Source organism: Mustelus asterias, chromosome 2, assembly GCF_964213995.1.
Source record: "Mustelus asterias chromosome 2, sMusAst1.hap1.1, whole genome shotgun sequence".
NCBI classification, from domain to species: domain Eukaryota; kingdom Metazoa; phylum Chordata; class Chondrichthyes; order Carcharhiniformes; family Triakidae; genus Mustelus; species Mustelus asterias.
The window spans coordinates 14,981,793-14,999,608 of NC_135802.1; the positions used below are offsets into that span (position 1 = coordinate 14,981,793).

The window sequence follows — 17,816 nt, forward strand, 5'->3', positions numbered from 1 at the left end:
AGGAGAGATGGGGAGAGAGGGAGAGGAGTGGGAGAGAGAGAGGAGAGGGGGAGAGAGAACAGGGAGACAGGGAGAGGGAGAGAGAGAGAGAGAAGAGGGGGAGAGAGAAAGAAAGAGTGAGCGAGAGAGGAGAGGGAGATAGAGAGGAGATAGAGGAGGGGGAGACAGAGAGAGAGAGGAGAGAGAGGAGGGAGAGAGAGAGAGAGAGAGAGGAGAGGGGGAAAGAGAACAGGGAGAAAGGAAGAGAGAGGGAGAGAGAGAGAGAGAGAGACAGAGAGAGGAGGGGGAGAGAGTAGGGGGAGACAAGGAGAGAGTCTTGATTTCTCTCTCCTTTCCTCCTCCCCTCTGTACTCTATGAACAATATGCTTTGTCAGTATAGTGCACAAGAAACAATACTTTTCACTGTATCCCAATACATGTGGCAATAATAAATCAAATCAAACTTATCTCGATGCTTTTCCCATCGCCTGACCAAATAACTCCCCTTTAAATCTAGCAGCATGTACTTCACACGCTTGGCTATATGTTTAATGGGGAACATCATGAGGTTATCCATGGCCATGAATGGACACCATCACAGGCTTTGTCAGCCCAGTGCTGTTTCTATTGGTTCTGCTGCTGGGGTTAGAGATGAGGCAATCTGTAAAGCGCACACCGACCACCACAGTGTATCCTCACTGCATCGATCCCTGAAATGTGAGCTGTACATTATCGAATGTCTTTATTTGTCAATAGCTCAGCTTAAAGGAAGCAGCTGAGGGAACATGAAAGCAAGGAATGATTGTATACAACCGAGTTAGAATGATTATCGTGTTTACATGTAAACATGCTGGAAGGACATTAGTTGGGGTTTAATTTAGCTTCAGATCACAGCTTCAACTCAACAAAGGGAATGCTTCAAAGGACAAGAGGGTTGTATTTGCTAATTTAATTACAAAGCCGGTTTTCAATGACATTTGTTTAGTATTCTGTGACACTGAAATACATGGCATGCACAGTGCAGAAACAGGCCATTCAGCCCAACTAGTTCCAAGGAAATTCAGCATGTCAGCTATGACTCTCACCAATTTTTACAGATGCGCCATAGAAAACATTCTTTCTGGTTGTATCGCAGCTTGGTTGTGGCTCCTGCTCTGCCCAAGACCACAAAGAACTACAAAAGGTCTTGAACGAAGTCCAGTCCATCACGCAAACCAGCCTCCCATCCACTGACTCTGTCTACACTTCCCACTGCCTCGGACAAGCAGCCAGCATAATCAAGGACTCCACGCACCCCGGACATTCTCTCTTCCACCTTCTTCCGTCGGGAAAAAGATCTGAGATCACGTACCGACCGACTCAAGAACAGCTTCTTCCCTGCTGCTATCAGACTTTTGAGTGGACCTACCTCGCATTAAGTTGATCTTTCTCTACACCCTAGCTATGACTGTAACATTCCATTCTGCACTCTCTCCTTTCCTTCTCTATGAACAGTATGCTTTGTCTGTATAGCACGTAAGAAACAATACTTTTCACTGTATGTTAATACATGTGACAATAATAAATCAAATCAAATCAAAATCAAATCCACAACAATGTTCAACACAAACCTCCTCCCACCTAATTACATTGTTCGTCTCGAGTATTTAGGGACATGAACCCGCATCAGATAGTTGGAGAAGGCTGCAGATCAGTCATCATCTCGTTCAGTAGTGGAACAGGCTCGAGTTCATCCTCAAAATGACTCGACGGCAGAAACGGGCAGCACGGTGGCACAGTGGTTAGCACTGTTGCCTCACAGCGCTAGGGACCCGGGTTCGATTCCGGCCTCGGGTCACTGTCTGTGTAGAGTCTGCACGTTCTCCCCGTGTCTGCATGGGTTTCCTCCGGGTGCTCTGGTTTCCTGCCACAGTCCAAAGATGTGTGGGTTAGGTGGATTGGCAGTGGTAAGTTGCCCCTTCGTGTCTAGGGGATTAAGAGGGTAAATGTGTGGTGTTATGGGGATAGGGCATTGGTGGGATTGTTGTCGGTGCAGGCTCGATGGACCCAGTGGCCTGTTTCTGCACTGTAAGGATTCTACGATTCTAAACACTGACCAACTGATGCCATTCATTCACATTAATTGCATCAAAATGTGAAGAAGCCAGTGGATGATGGAATCCATGTCATGCTTTCCTCTCTTCCGATTAGTTCTCTGGTTTTTTTTGAAAACTCAAGAGACATGGAACCATTGAAGGTGACAGAAATGAGGAGAGTCCATTGTGTCTGCATAAGCTCTTCATTACAGTCACCCAGAATATTTTCCTCCCATCGGAGGGGCCTACGGTGGCACAGTGGTTAGCACTGCTGCCTCACAGCGCCAGGGACCCGGGTTCAATTCCGGGCTTGGGTCACTGTCTGTTTGGAGTTTGCACATTCTCCCCGTGTCTGTGTGGGTTTCCTCCGGGTGCTCTGGTTTCCTTCCACAATTAGGTGAATTGGCCATGCTAAACTGACCTTTAGTGTACCTGAATGGGCAGCAGAGTGTGGCGACTAGGGGATTTTCACAGTAACTTTATTGCAGTGTGAATGTAAGCCGGTGACTAGTGGTGTGCCTCAGGGGTCAGTGCTGGGACCACAACTTTTCACAATATACATTAACGATTTGGAGGAAGGAACTGAAGGCACTGTTGCTAAGTTTGCAGATGATACAAAGATATGTAGAGGGACAGGTAGTATTAAGGAAGCAGAAGGACTTGGACAGATTAGGAGCGTGGGCAAAGAAGTGGCAGATGGAATACAATGTGGAAAAGTGTGAGGTTATGCACTTTGGAAGGAGGAATGGACATATAGGCTATTTCCTAAATAGGAAAATGCTTAGGAAATCAGAAACACAAAGGGACTTGGGAGTCATTGTTCAAGATTCTCTAAAGGTTAACGTGCAGGTTCAGTCGGCAGTTAGGAAGGCAAATGTCGAAAGGTTCTAGAATACAAGAGCAGGGATGTACTTCTGAGGCTGTATAAGGCTCTGGTCAGACCCCATTTGGAGTATTGTGAGCAGTTTTGGACCCCATATCTAAGGAAGGATGTGCTGGGCTTGGAAAGGGTCCAGAGGAGGTTCATAAGAATGATCCCTGGAATGAAAAGCTTGTCGTATGAGGAACGGTTGAGGACTCTGGATCTGTACTTATTCGAGTTTAGAAGGATAAGGGGGGTGGTTTTTATTGAAACTTACAGGATACTGCGAGGTCTGGATAGAGTGGACGTGGAGAGGATGTTTCCACTAGTAAGAAAAACTAGAACCAGAGGGCACAACCTCAGGCTAAAGGGGCGATCCTTTAAAATAGAAATGAGGAGGAATTTCTTCAGCCAGAGAGTGGTGAATCTGTGGAACTCTTTGGTGCAGAAGGCTGTGGAGGCCGGGTTATTGAGTGTCTTTAAGACAGAGATAGATAGGTTCTTGATTAATAAGGGGATCAGGGGTTATGGGAAAAAGGCAGGAGAATGGGGATGAGAAAAATATCAGCCATGATTGAATGGTGGAGCAGACTCGATGGGCCGAGTGGCCTAATTCTGCTCCTGTGTCTTGTGGTCTTATGGCCTTACTTGTGACTAATAAAATAAAAACTTTACCTGCTTGATTCCAGTGACGTTTCATTTTGAAATTTACTTTCAACTGCCAGCAGCTCTCAGCAGCGGAAACCTCTCCATTTGGGGCCACCAAAGGTTCAGAGCTGCCAGCTGAGTGGGCTGGCGGCATTGGTGGCACACCCACCTGCCTGCCAACCACAAGTGATGGGATTGGCCATCGAGCCTGCTCCTTGAATGGATGATGTGTTTGGAGGTGGTCGGTGAGGAGGCTGCCTCTGGGAATATTCTTGTGCTGGTCCCACTGCTGCCCAGTGACATCTCAGCACCCCCACTTAGTCCCAACATTGGCAGACTGGAGCTCACAGGAAAATTCTGCTCTATGATTGTCCCCTGCAGGTTTGGGGTGTTCTTCCGAACTTTGAAATTGGAGTTGTTAATGTAAAATTGTAGTGAGTGGGTTCCAAACAGAGACACCTGGGTCACTTCCCCCACTCGGAGATTACGTCCTGGACAGGTACCCACTTTTCAACATCTGCATCAACATTGTGGCTGACGGACTCCCATTAAAATACAGGTCAAAGGGGCTTTCAAAATCTTCATCTTCAAACAAAGACCGTAAGATATAGGAGCAGAATTAGGCCATTCAGCCCATCAAGTCTGCTCCGCCATTCAATCATGGCTGATAAGTTTCTCATCCCCCATTCTCCTGCTTTTTCCCCATAACCCCTGATCCCCTTATTAATCAAGAACCTATCTATCTCTGTCTTAAAGAAACTCAATGTCCTGGCCTCCACAGCCTTCTGTGGCAAAGAGTTCCACAGGTTTAGCACTCTCCGGTTGAATAAATTCCTCCTCATCTCAGTTCTAATGGGTCGTCCCTTTACTCTGAGGCTGTGCCCTCAGATCCGAGTCTCTCCTACTAATGGAAACAGAGTACAGACTCAGAGTCATCAAATGTTCCTCATACGTCAAGCTTTTCATTCCCGAGATCATTCTCGTCAACCTTCTCTGGACCCTCTCCATGGCCAGCTCATACTTCCTTAGATACAGGGCCAAATATTGCTCACAATACTCCAAATGTGGTCTGACCAGAGCCTTATACAGCCTCAGCAGTACACCCCCATTTTTGTATTCTCGTCCTCTCAAAATGAATGCGAACATTGCATTTTCCTTCCTAACTTTTGTTTTATTCATTCATGGGACATGGGCGTCGCTGGCTGGCCAACATTTATTGCCCAGCCCTAGTTGCCTGAGGGGAGTTAAGAGTCAACCACATTGCTGTGGCTCTGGAGTCACATGTAGGCTCCCCAAGTCAACCTGAAAGTTAACCTTAAGAGAATTCTGAACCAGGACTCCTTGATTATATTTGAAATTCTTTCTCTGTTTCTGCCTTATCTGTTTCCTGATTGAATCAACAATTGTTCCCCTGTGCATTGTTTCTCTCTTCCTCTTCATAAGCAGGGAATTCTCTTCCTTGCATCTGTGCTCTTCCTCACTGTGTCAATATTATATCATCTCCTACCTTTAACTCATTCTGTCATTGGAAATCTAATCCGTGTAATATCTTACATGCAAAGGACAGCAGAAGTTTGGAACTTTCTTCCACAAAGGACAATTAATGTTAGATCAAATGTAAATGTCAAAGTTGAGATTGACAGCTTCTTCTTATCCAAGTGTGAAACGATATAGGGCAAAGGCAGGTCAGCTTGGAGTTAGGTTGCAGATCATCCATACTCTCACTGAATGGCAACAGAACTTGTTGGACTGGGACTAAGTGGCCAACTCCCAAATTCTTACTCTCCCTTTCCACAGCGCATTCCACCCACCCCGCCTCACCCCTCGAATTTCTACCTCCTGCTGTCAAGAGATCTTAAAAAACCCAATGGAAACAGGTTCTTTCCTTTTCGAGATTGGTGGCAGCTTGGGCTATGAACCTTGGACCCATGCCCAGTTCATGTGTGAGGATGAGGGTTATAGAAGAGAATAGAATCCCTACAGTGCAGAAGGAGGCCATTTGGCCCATTAAGCCTGCACCGACCACAATTCCATCCAGGCCCTATCCCCACAACACCAAGTATTTACCCTGCTAATTCCCCTGACACTAAAGGGGCAAATTAGCATGGCCAATCCACCTAACCTGCACATCTTTGGACTGCGGGAGGAAACTGGAACACCCAGAGGAAACCCACGCAGACACGGGGAGAATGTGCAGACTCTGCACAGGCAGTGGCTCAAGCTGGGAATTGAACCCGGCTCCCTGGCGCTGTGAGGCAGCAGTGCTAACCATTGTGCCACCGTTCCATCCTTTGGTCTGTCTCAGCTAACAGAGAGAAAACTACACCCACAGCACCCAAATGATTCCCACACAGCTCCGAGGGGGTGAATCGTCCTCGGAAATTCTGCCAAAACTCTGGTGGAAATTTGGGCATGAACTCAGGGGGGAGCCCTGAGGCAATTCCTTGCACCCCACCCTTCCACTATTTCAAAGTTAATTCCAATCCTTTGCATGAAGAAACTCCCTAATGACAATATGAAATTTCCTGTTCACCAGTTAGAATATTTGCTTCCTGGATCTGCTAATCTAGATTTACTTTTTCAGGAGAGAAAAGGGGCAAGTGGGACATAAAGACCAAGGGTTCATTAGCTCCTGTGATTTCTTTCTGATAAATGAAGTGTCGAGTAATAATGTCATGACATGTGTTCCCATCAGACCTTTCAATATGCACTTAACGTGCATGCAGTTAAGTACGAGGGAGAAAGCTCAAAGGAGTGTGAGGGGCAAGTTTTTAGGTATCTGGAACACGGTGCCAGGGATGATGGTGCAGTTAGATACGATAAGGGTGTTTAAGGGGCTTTTAGATAAGCACTCGGCACGGTGGCACAGTGGGTTAGCACTGCTGCCTCACAACGCCAGGGACCCAGGTTCAATTCCCGGCTCGGGTCACTGTCTGTGTGGAGTTTTCACATTCTCCCCGTGTCTGCGTGAGTTTCCTCCGGGTGCTCCGGTTTCCTCCCGCACTCCAAGGATGTGCGGGTTAGGTTGATTGGGCATGATAAATTGACCCTAAGTGTCAGGGGGATTAGCAGGGTAAATGAGGGCTATGGGAATAGGGCCTGGGTGGGATTTTGGTTGGTACAGACTCGATGGGCCAAATGACCTCCTTCTGTACCGTAGGGATTCTATGAATATACAAGAAATAGAGGGATATGAACCAAGGGCAGGCAGAAGGGACTAGTTTAAGTAGGCGTTGTGGGCCGAAGGGCCTGTTCCTGTGCTGTGCTGTTCTGTGTTCTATGTTTCTGTACCATGTAGATGCTCTCTGTAAGTCACCCATCTTTTATTCAATGTTTACAGTGTTCCATGCAGAAACCCAGCTCCAGTTGCGGGCTATGGAGCAGAGAGTGTCAGTCGATCCCAATATAGCTTGCACTTTGTTATCTTCCGAACTTTGTGCAAATCCTTTCGAAGCTGCTAACTCCTGGAGGTGTTTGCTTGACACCCAGACCTCTTAGTGGCAGCTGAACCTTTCAGGAATGATACACGGACCAGGATAAGCCTGAGCAAGAGAACAAGTGGCAGCTCACTGTATCTTTAAAGGCCAGGCAAATACTTTCGGGACCATTAACTCTATTGACCTAAAAATTAATCAAATCTGTTGGACTGGCAGCAATGTCGCGCACTACACTTGCTGGCAAGGCTTTGCTGGTTTTTCAAATATAGTCGTGCATGAGTATTATGAGCTGCCAATCAATCCCATCAGAACAAACTGACTCCACTGTCGTGATGCAGAGTTCAGCAGTTTGATACTCCTCACTGGCTTATCAACGCCTCTACTTTCTCAGGAGACTAAGGAAATTTGACATGTCAGCCACGACTCTCACCAACTTTTACAGATGCACCATAGAAAGCATTCTTTCTGGTTGTATCACAGCTTGGCATGGCTCCTGCTGTGCCCAAGACCACAAGAAACGACAAAAGGTCATGAATGTAGCCCAGTCCATCACGCAAACCAGCCTCCCATCCATTGACTCTGTCTACACTTGCCACTGCCTCGGAAAAGCAGCCAGCATAATCAAGGACCCCACGCACCCCGGACATTCTCTCTTCCACCTTCTTCCGTCGGGAAAAAGGTACAAAAGTCTGAGGTCACGTACCAACCGACTCAAGAACAGCTTCTTCCCTGCTGCCATCAGACTTCTGAATGGACTTACCTTGCACTAAGTTGATCTTTCTCTACACCCTAGCTATGACTGTAACACTACATTCTGCACTCTCTCCTTTCCTTCTCTATGTACGGTATGCTTTGTCTGTATAGCGCGCAAGAAGCAATACTTTTCACTGTATGCTAATACATGTGACAATAATAAATCAAATCAAATTCAAATCAAATCATCTGAAGTGCCAGGTGACAGCACCCTGAGTTCTCATCCAGTGCCTCCACTATTCCCACACCATTCACAGGCACCCAGCTTTTATTCAATAAGCTCTGCATCAGCACAGAACTGTAGCTAGATGGCTGTAGAGTCCAAAGAGAGAATTGTACCAACCCTTTCTTTAAAGCAAACACAATTGTGAATAATTCGGGTAAAGTTAGACACTGCTCTGATACATTTTTGCTGATTATCAACCAGTATCTTTTTAACTGTTTATGGCACCCACTGTGTTTCTCTGCCTTACGTTACACTTAATATTGGTGAATTATTCTGTGTGCAGTTCCAAAGGCTGACATGTATGCCCTGACACCCAGCCACTCTCCAGCAGGCTGTCTGAGCATGTGAGGGGTGATTCCAGTCAAGCCCAATGGTGTGCAGAGCCTCACCCACCTTCCAGACACAGGTATGTTTCTGCGCCAGGTAAGGACCAAGGCATGGGTCATTTCAGCTGGAAATGATACACTCAGACTGTAGCACAAGGAAATCTGATTCAGATTTAGCTGTTCCGTAACCCATGCAGGAACATGAGGTCTTCAACAAGGTCGGACTCTAAAATAGATGTGCTAATTTGAATTGAGACAATCTGTATTCTGACATATTGTATTGAGCGAATGCATCCTGTGCCAAACTGGACTGAGTGGATCTAAGCTGTCAATCCAAATGGGGTCAATCTGAACTGCGTCAGTCTGAACTGCGTCAGTCTGAACTGCGTCAGTCTGAACTGTATCAGTCTGAACTGCGTCAGTCTGAACTGTGTCAGTCTGAACTGCGTCAGTCTGAACTGCGTCAGTCTGAACTGCGTCAGTCTGAACTGTATCAGTCTGAACTGTGTCAGTCTGAACTGCGTCAGTCTGAACTGCGTCAGTCTGAACTGCGTCAGTCTGAACTGCGTCAGTCTGAACTGTATCAGTCTGAACTGCGTCAGTCTGAACTGTGTCAGTCTGAACTGCGTCAGTCTGAACTGCGTCAGTCTGAACTGTATCAGTCTGAACTGCGTCAGTCTGAACTGCATCAGTCTGAACTGTGTCAGTCTGAACTGAGTCAGTCTGAACTGAGTCAGTCTGAACTGAGTCAGTCTGAACTGCGTCAGTCTGAACTGCGTCAGTCTGAACTGCGTCAATCTGAACTGCGTCAATCTGAACTGCGTCAATCTGAACTGCGTCAGTCTGAACTGAGCCAGTCTGAACTGAGTCAGTCTGAACTGGGTCAGTCTGAACTGCGTCAGTCTGAACTGGGTCAGTCTGAACTGAGTCAGTCTGAACTGGGTCAGTCTGAACTGGGTCAGTCTGAACTGGGTCAGTCTGAACTGAGTCAGTCTGAACTGAGTCAGTCTGAACTGAGTCAGTCTGAACTGCGTCAGTCTGAACTGCGTCAGTCTGAACTGTGTCAATCTGAACTGTGTCAATCTGAACTGTGTCAGTCTGAACTGAGTCAGTCTGAACTGAGTCAGTCTGAACTGTGTCAGTCTGAACTGCGTCAGTCTGAACTGCCTTAGTCTGAACTGCGTCAGTCTGAACTGTGTCAGTCTGAACTGTGTCAATCTGAACTGTGTCAATCTGAACTGCGTCAGTCTGAACTGCGTCAGTCTGAACTGCGTCAATCTGAACTGCGTCAATCTGAACTGGGTCAGTCTGAACTGTGTCAATCTGAACTGGGTCAGTCTGAACTGGGTCAGTCTGAACTGTGTCAATCTGAACTGCGTCAGTCTGAACTGGGTCAGTCTGAACTGCGTCAGTCTGAACTCTGTCAGTCTGAACTGCGTCAGTCTGAACTGGGTCAGTCTGAACTGCATCAGTCTGAACTGAGTCAGTCTGAACTGTGTCAATCTGAACTGCGTCAGTCTGAACTGGGTCAGTCTGAACTGGGTCAGTCTGAACTGCGTCAGTCTGAACTGCGTCAGTCTGAACTGCGTCAGTCTGAACTGCATCAGTCTGAACTGGGTCAGTCTGAACTGGGTCAGTCTGAACTGGGTCAGTCTGAACTGCGTCAGTCTGAACTGCGTCAGTCTGAACTGTGTCAGTCTGAACTGTGTCAATCTGAACTGTGTCAATCTGAACTGTGTCAATCAGAACTGCGTCAGTCTGAACTGGGTCAGTCTGAACTGGGTCAGTCTGAACTGGATCAGTCTGAACTGCGTCAATCTGAACTGCATCAGTCTGAACTGTGTCAATCTGAACTGTGTCAATCTGAACTGCGTCAGTCTGAACTGCGTCAGTCTGAACTGCCTTAGTCTGAACTGCGTCAGTCTGAACTGTGTCAGTCTGAACTGTGTCAATCTGAACTGCGTCAGTCTGAACTGAGTCAGTCTGAACTGCGTCAGTCTGAACTGTGTCAATCTGAACTGTGTCAATCTGAACTGGGTCAGTCTGAACTGGGTCAGTCTGAACTGCGTCAGTCTGAACTGCGTCAGTCTGAACTGCGTCAGTCTGAACTGAGTCAGTCTGAACTGTGTCAATCTGAACTGCGTCAGTCTGAACTGCGTCAATCTGAACTGTGTCAATCTGAACTGTGTCAATCTGAACTGCGTCAGTCTGAACTGGGTCAGTCTGAACTGGGTCAGTCTGAACTGTGTCAGTCTGAACTGCGTCAGTCTGAACTGCGTCAGTCTGAACTGCGTCAGTCTGAACTGGGTCAGTCTGAACTGGGTCAGTCTGAACTGCGTCAGTCTGAACTGGGTCAGTCTGAACTGGGTCAGTCTGAACTGCGTCAGTCTGAACTGCGTCAGTCTGAACTGCGTCAGTCTGAACTGCGTCAGTCTGAACTGCGTCAGTCTGAACTGGGTCAGTCTGAACTGGGTCAGTCTGAACTGCGTCAGTCTGAACTGGGTCAGTCTGAACTGGGTCAGTCTGAACTGTGTCAGTCTGAACTGGGTCAGTCTGAACTGCGTCAGTCTGAACTGAGTCAGTCTGAACTGCGTCAGTCTGAACTGTGTCAGTCTGAACTGTGTCAATCTGAACTGTGTCAATCTGAACTGCGTCAGTCTGAACTGCGTCAGTCTGAACTGTGTCAATCTGAACTGCGTCAATCTGAACTGGGTCAGTCTGAACTGTGTCAATCTGAACTGGGTCAGTCTGAACTGGGTCAGTCTGAACTGTGTCAATCTGAACTGCGTCAGTCTGAACTGGGTCAGTCTGAACTGCGTCAGTCTGAACTCTGTCAGTCTGAACTGCGTCAGTCTGAACTGGGTCAGTCTGAACTGCATCAGTCTGAACTGAGTCAGTCTGAACTGCATCAATCTGAACTGCGTCAGTCTGAACTGGGTCAGTCTGAACTGGGTCAGTCTGAACTGCGTCAGTCTGAACTGCGTCAGTCTGAACTGCGTCAGTCTGAACTGCATCAGTCTGAACTGGGTCAGTCTGAACTGGGTCAGTCTGAACTGGGTCAGTCTGAACTGCGTCAGTCTGAACTGTGTCAGTCTGAACTGTGTCAGTCTGAACTGTGTCAATCTGAACTGTGTCAATCTGAACTGTGTCAATCAGAACTGCGTCAGTCTGAACTGGGTCAGTCTGAACTGGGTCAGTCTGAACTGGATCAGTCTGAACTGCGTCAATCTGAACTGCATCAGTCTGAACTGTGTCAATCTGAACTGTGTCAATCTGAACTGCGTCAGTCTGAACTGCGTCAGTCTGAACTGCCTTAGTCTGAACTGCGTCAGTCTGAACTGTGTCAGTCTGAACTGTGTCAATCTGAACTGCGTCAGTCTGAACTGAGTCAGTCTGAACTGCGTCAGTCTGAACTGTGTCAATCTGAACTGTGTCAATCTGAACTGGGTCAGTCTGAACTGGGTCAGTCTGAACTGCGTCAGTCTGAACTGCGTCAGTCTGAACTGCGTCAGTCTGAACTGAGTCAGTCTGAACTGTGTCAATCTGAACTGCGTCAGTCTGAACTGCGTCAATCTGAACTGTGTCAATCTGAACTGTGTCAATCTGAACTGCGTCAGTCTGAACTGGGTCAGTCTGAACTGGGTCAGTCTGAACTGTGTCAGTCTGAACTGCGTCAGTCTGAACTGCGTCAGTCTGAACTGCGTCAGTCTGAACTGGGTCAGTCTGAACTGGGTCAGTCTGAACTGCGTCAGTCTGAACTGGGTCAGTCTGAACTGGGTCAGTCTGAACTGCGTCAGTCTGAACTGCGTCAGTCTGAACTGCGTCAGTCTGAACTGCGTCAGTCTGAACTGCGTCAGTCTGAACTGGGTCAGTCTGAACTGGGTCAGTCTGAACTGCGTCAGTCTGAACTGGGTCAGTCTGAACTGGGTCAGTCTGAACTGTGTCAGTCTGAACTGGGTCAGTCTGAACTGCGTCAGTCTGAACTGAGTCAGTCTGAACTGCGTCAGTCTGAACTGCGTCAATCTGAACTGTGTCAATCTGAACTGTGTCAGTCTGAACTGGGTCAGTCTGAACTGCGTCAGTCTGAACTGGGTCAGTCTGAACTGGGTCAGTCTGAACTGTGTCAGTCTGAACTGGGTCAGTCTGAACTGCGTCAGTCTGAACTGCGTCAATCTGAACTGTGTCAATCTGAACTGCGTCAATCTGAACTGGGTCAGTCTGAACTGGGTCAGTCTGAACTGGATCAGTCTGAACTGTGTCAATCTGAACTGGGTCAGTCTGAACTGGGTCAGTCTGAACTGGATCAGTCTGAACTGCGTCAATCTGAACTGCATCAGTCTGAACTGCGTCAGTCTGAACTGGGTCAGTCTGAACTGCGTCAATCTGAACTGCATCAGTCTGAACTGCGTCAGTCTGAACTGCGTCAGTCTGAACTGCGTCAGCCTGAACTGAATCAGTCTGAACTGCGTCAGTCTGAACTGGGTCAGTCTGAACTGGGTCAGTCTGAACTGCGTCAATCAGAACTGCGTCAGTCTGAACTGTGTCAATCTGAACTGTGTCAATCTGAACTGCGTCAGTCTGAACTGGGTCAGTCTGAACTGCGTCAATCTGAACTGAGTCAGTCTGAACTGTGTCAGTCTGAACTGGGTCAATCTGAACTGTGTCAGTCTGAACTGTGTCAGTCTGAACTGGGTCAGTCTGAACTGGGTCAGTCTGAACTGTGTCAGTCTGAACTGGGTCAATCTGAACTGTGTCAGTCTGAACTGCGTCAGCCTGAACTGAATCAGTCTGAACTGCGTCAGTCTGAACTGGGTCAGTCTGAACTGGGTCAGTCTGAACTGCGTCAATCAGAACTGCGTCAGTCTGAACTGTGTCAATCTGAACTGTGTCAATCTGAACTGCGTCAGTCTGAACTGTGTCAGTCTGAACTGCGTCAATCTGAACTGGGTCAGTCTGAACTGGGTCAGTCTGAACTGCGTCAGTCTGAACTGCGTCAGTCTGAACTGCGTCAGTCTGAACTGCGTCAGTCTGAACTGGGTCAATCTGAACTGGGTCAGTCTGAACTGAGTCAGTCTGAACTGGGTCAGTCTGAACTGGGTCAGTCTGAACTGTGTCAATCTGAACTGAGTCAGTCTGAACTGTGTCAGTCTGAACTGGGTCAATCTGAACTGTGTCAGTCTGAACTGTGTCAGTCTGAACTGGGTCAGTCTGAACTGGGTCAGTCTGAACTGTGTCAGTCTGAACTGGGTCAATCTGAACTGTGTCAGACTGAACTGGGTCAGTCTGAACTGAGTCAGTCTGAACTGCGTCAGTCTGAACTGGGTCAATCTGAACTGTGTCAGTCTGAACTGGGTCAGTCTGAACTGGGTCAGTCTGAACTGTGTCAATCTGAACTGAGCCAGTCTGAACTGGGTCAGTCTGAACTGCGATAGTCTGAACTGTGTCAGTCTGAACTGGGTCAGTCTGAACTGTGTCAATCTGAACTGAGTCAGTCTGAACTGGGTCAGTCTGAACTGCGATAGTCTGAACTGTGTCAGTCTGAACTGGGTCAGTCTGAACTGGGTCAGTCTGAACTGTGTCAATCTGAACTGAGTCAGTCTGAACTGAGTCAGTCTGAACTGAGTCAGTCTGAACTGTGTCAGTCTGAACTGTGTCAGTCTGAACTGCGTCAATCTGAACTGTGTCAGTCTGAACTGCGTCAGTCTGAACTGAGTCAGTCTGAACTGAGTCAGTCTGAACTGTGTCAGTTTGAACTGAGTCAGTCTGAACTGAGTCAGTCTGAACTGCGTCAATCTGAACTGTGTCAATCTGAACTGCGTCAGTCTGAACTGGGTCAGTCTGAACTGGGTCAGTCTGAACTGCGTCAGTCTGAACTGGGTCAGTCTGAACTGGGTCAGTCTGAACTGCGTCAGTCTGAACTGAGTCAGTCTGAACTGGGTCAGTCTGAACTGTGTCAATCTGAACTGAGTCAGTCTGAACTGAGTCAGTCTGAACTGAGTCAGTCTGAACTGCGTCAGTCTGAACTGTGTCAGTCTGAACTGAGTCAGTCTGAACTGAGTCAGTCTGAACTGAGTCAGTCTGAACTGCGTCAATCTGAACTGTGTCAGTCTGAACTGCGTCAGTCTGAACTGTGTCAGTCTGAACTGTGTCAATACGGATTGATTCAATCTGAGTTCTGAAGCAGAACAGTGTTTGAGTTTAGCGCCTGTCGGATTGCAAAGTGAAGCAAATCTTGGAGCCTCCCATTATTCCTTTCCTCCCAGCCTGAATTGAGTACGAGACAGGCAGAGTTGTGTTTTTGCGATGATATTGTTTGTAATTAGCAGCAAATAAAGGAGCAGGTCGTGTCCTTCCCCAGTAACACCATAGACCACCAGGGGGGCACAGGAGGAGGTGCACAATGTGTACATGGCTTGGCCATGTTGTACAAAGCCTGGTGCAGTGCACTGTGGGACCAATGCTGTGGCTTGAACTTGGGGTGGAATGTCTTCTCCATTGGGAAACTTAGCACCTGGGAAGAGGACTTAAGTGTAACATCCTTTGCAAACCATCCTTCTACTTCCCCCTGGCTCTCAGAGAGTGCTTTGTGGTTGTGATTCTGACACTCTGTGTGAGTCTTACCTTCCATGGTATTGGTAAGCACACTGGCTGCACTGACTGCCCGCTCTCTTTGATGTATCTCTTCCAGGTAGCCCAGAGAGGCAGGATGATCTGTCAGCAAATGTTTCTTACTGATTTCGGTCTCCGACTGGGAAGACTGCACAGGGGGAAGAAAGAACAGAGTTAAGCCTGGAGGATAATACCACACAAAAACTTCCCTGTTTAACCCATCGGGAGCAGGATACTGCACAACTGCCTTTTTCCTGGAATAACTTCTCCATCGTTGATGCCATTAACCTTTCAGTCAATCATCAACTGGGAAGAATGTTTGCCTACATCTATCACTCATTAAACATCTTCAAACATGCTGTGCTTCTTTATGTTTGAGTAGTTTAGGAATGTGGCAGAATCAGCATTCTGACAAGAATGTTCTCTTCATCATAGATTCCCTCCAGTGCAGAAGGAGGCCATTCAGCCCATCGAGCCTGCACCAACAACAATCCCACCCTGACCCTATCCCTTTAACCTCATGTAACCTTGGTCCCTCTGACACGAAGGGTCAATTTAGCATAGCCATTCAACGTAACCCGCACATATTTGCAGTGTGGGAGGAAACCGGAGCACCCGGAGGAAACCCATGAAGACATGGGGAGAAGGTGCAAACTCCACACAGACAGTGACCTGAACCTGGAATCGAACGCGGATCCCTGGTGCTGTGAGGCATCAGTGTTAACTACTGTGTCACTGTGCTGTCCGTGATATCCAGGGCCATTCCTTAATCACCCCTTCCCCTCTCCATAGCAACTTTCGATGCAACACCTGTCCTTTCACCTCCTCTCCCACCACAGTTTGAAAGCTCCAGATGTTCCTTTTGGATGAAGCAGCGATATACGTGTACTTAAAAGGACAAAGAACTGTACAGCACAGGAACAGGCCCTACGGCCCACCAAGCCTGTGCCGACACATGACGCCGTTCTAAACTAAAGATCTTTTGCCTCCACATGGTCCGTATCCCTCTATTCCCTGCATCTTAATTCTTTCAATTTAAATTACTGAATTAGTTCCACATGCTGAGATCTCCTCTACATCAGAGAGACCCAAACCAAGACCTGGGTGATCACAGAATCATAGAATCCTACAGTGCAGAAGGAGTCCATTTGGCCCATCGAGTCTGCACCCGACCACAATCCCACCCAGGGCCCATCCCCATAACATCACGCATTCACCCTAGCTAGTCCCCCTGACACTAAAGGGCAATCTAGCATGGCCAATCCACCTAATCTGCACATCTATGAAGTGTGGGAGGAAACTAGAGAACGGGGAGGAAACCCACGCAGACACGGGGAGAACGTGCAGACTCCGCACCTAAGCCGGGAATTGAACCCGGGTCCTTGGTGCTGTGAGGCTGCAGTTCTAACCACTGTGCCACCGTGCCGCCCACTACACCAAACACTTCCGTTCAGTTCCTGGGCTTCCAATCACTTGTCATTTTAATTCTCTGTCCTGCTCTCAGACTGACCTTTCTGTCCTTGGTTTGCTCATGTGCCAATGAAGCAAGATGCAAGCTCGTCTTTAAACTGGGCATTTTTGCAGTCTTCTGGACTCAGCATTCAGTTCAGAATTGGATCATAACCTCTGCTTCCACTTTGTTTCATGTTTCTCCACTGGTTTGCTTTCCCTTTTGCTTCTCTCCTGTTTCCTCCATTTTATGTTTAGGTGGTTGTAATCTGGCCATTCACACCTGCTCTGGACACCTCTTTCATTTCTTCACTTGTCCCACTACGACCTTTGGCCTTACACCACCAATTCTATCATCGTTTAACCTCTCCTGCCCTCAGCCCTGTCAATCTTATTGACCAACCAAATAAACTAAATCAAATTAACTCAGGGGCAAATTAAAAGGGACAGCTCCCAAAAGGAGGGGAACCGCCCAAAACAAAGGACGAAGTAGAAAGGAAAATTTAAACGTCAAATTAAAATGTGATTAAAGGGGTTGATAATACACCCCATCCCCTGAGGTGCCCAGCGGGCACGGAATATGTTAATGGTGCCCTCGGACACTGCGTGCTCCCTCTCCAGGGATCCCGGCTACTCCTGCTCCTAGTTCTTATGTTCTTATGTTTTTATTGCAGTGTTAATGTAAGCCTACTTGTGACTAATAAATAAACTTTACTTTACTCTACATTAACACTGCAATGAAGTTACTGTGAAAATCTCCTGGTCGCCACACTCCGGCGCCTGCGCGGGTACACTGAGGGAGAATTTAGCATGGCCAATTCAGATAACCAGCACGTCTTTTGGACTGTGGGAGGAAACCGGAGCACAAAATGTGCAAGTTAGGTGGAATGGCCATGCTAAATTGACCATTGTGTCAGGGTGATTAGCAGGGTAAATATGTGGGGTTAAGGGGGTAGGGCCTGGGTGGGATTGTTGTTGGTGCAGACTTGATGGGCTGAATGGCCTCCTTCTGCACTGTAGGATTCTATGATTCTAACAGCTGCCCGAATTGACTGGGCAGGACACCAGATCAGAAGCGTGTCTAAATCTCCTCTTGCTCCAATAAACGCACCAAGCTGGGAAGAATGAGTATATTTGCTGTTTAACTGGTCAGTCCCACAAGGGTGAAATGCTGCTTGTATCTGGTATCACAGACATTCTTAATGAGCTGTTTAAGCAATTAATCAATATCCCTTTCTGCAGCCTGGAGCCAGAGAGCGAGTATTCCCATTGGTGGCTGGGCTTGGCTTAATGTCTGCACCTAAATCATGGAATTCTGAAGCACTGGGAAGGACGGTGCCAGAAAAAAACAGGTTGATGATCAGTATCCCCTTAAAACAACTACTGACTGAGGGAATTGAATGGAATTAGTCAGAGCCAAATAGATGTCCCTGGTAACAGTAGGTACAGTG

General features: G+C 47.6%; 1 protein-coding gene across 1 annotated transcript in view; it reads right to left on the reverse strand.

Moving 5' to 3' along the window:
* The window catches only part of scn5lab (sodium channel, voltage gated, type V-like, alpha b), a 197,793-nt gene that overhangs the window by 133,176 nt on the left and 46,801 nt on the right, over positions 1-17,816 (reverse strand). Inside the window, exon 11 of the mRNA XM_078231635.1 lies at positions 14,929-15,064. Coding sequence (XP_078087761.1) covers positions 14,929-15,064 — 136 coding nt within the window. The remainder of the gene's footprint in view (positions 1-14,928; positions 15,065-17,816) is intronic.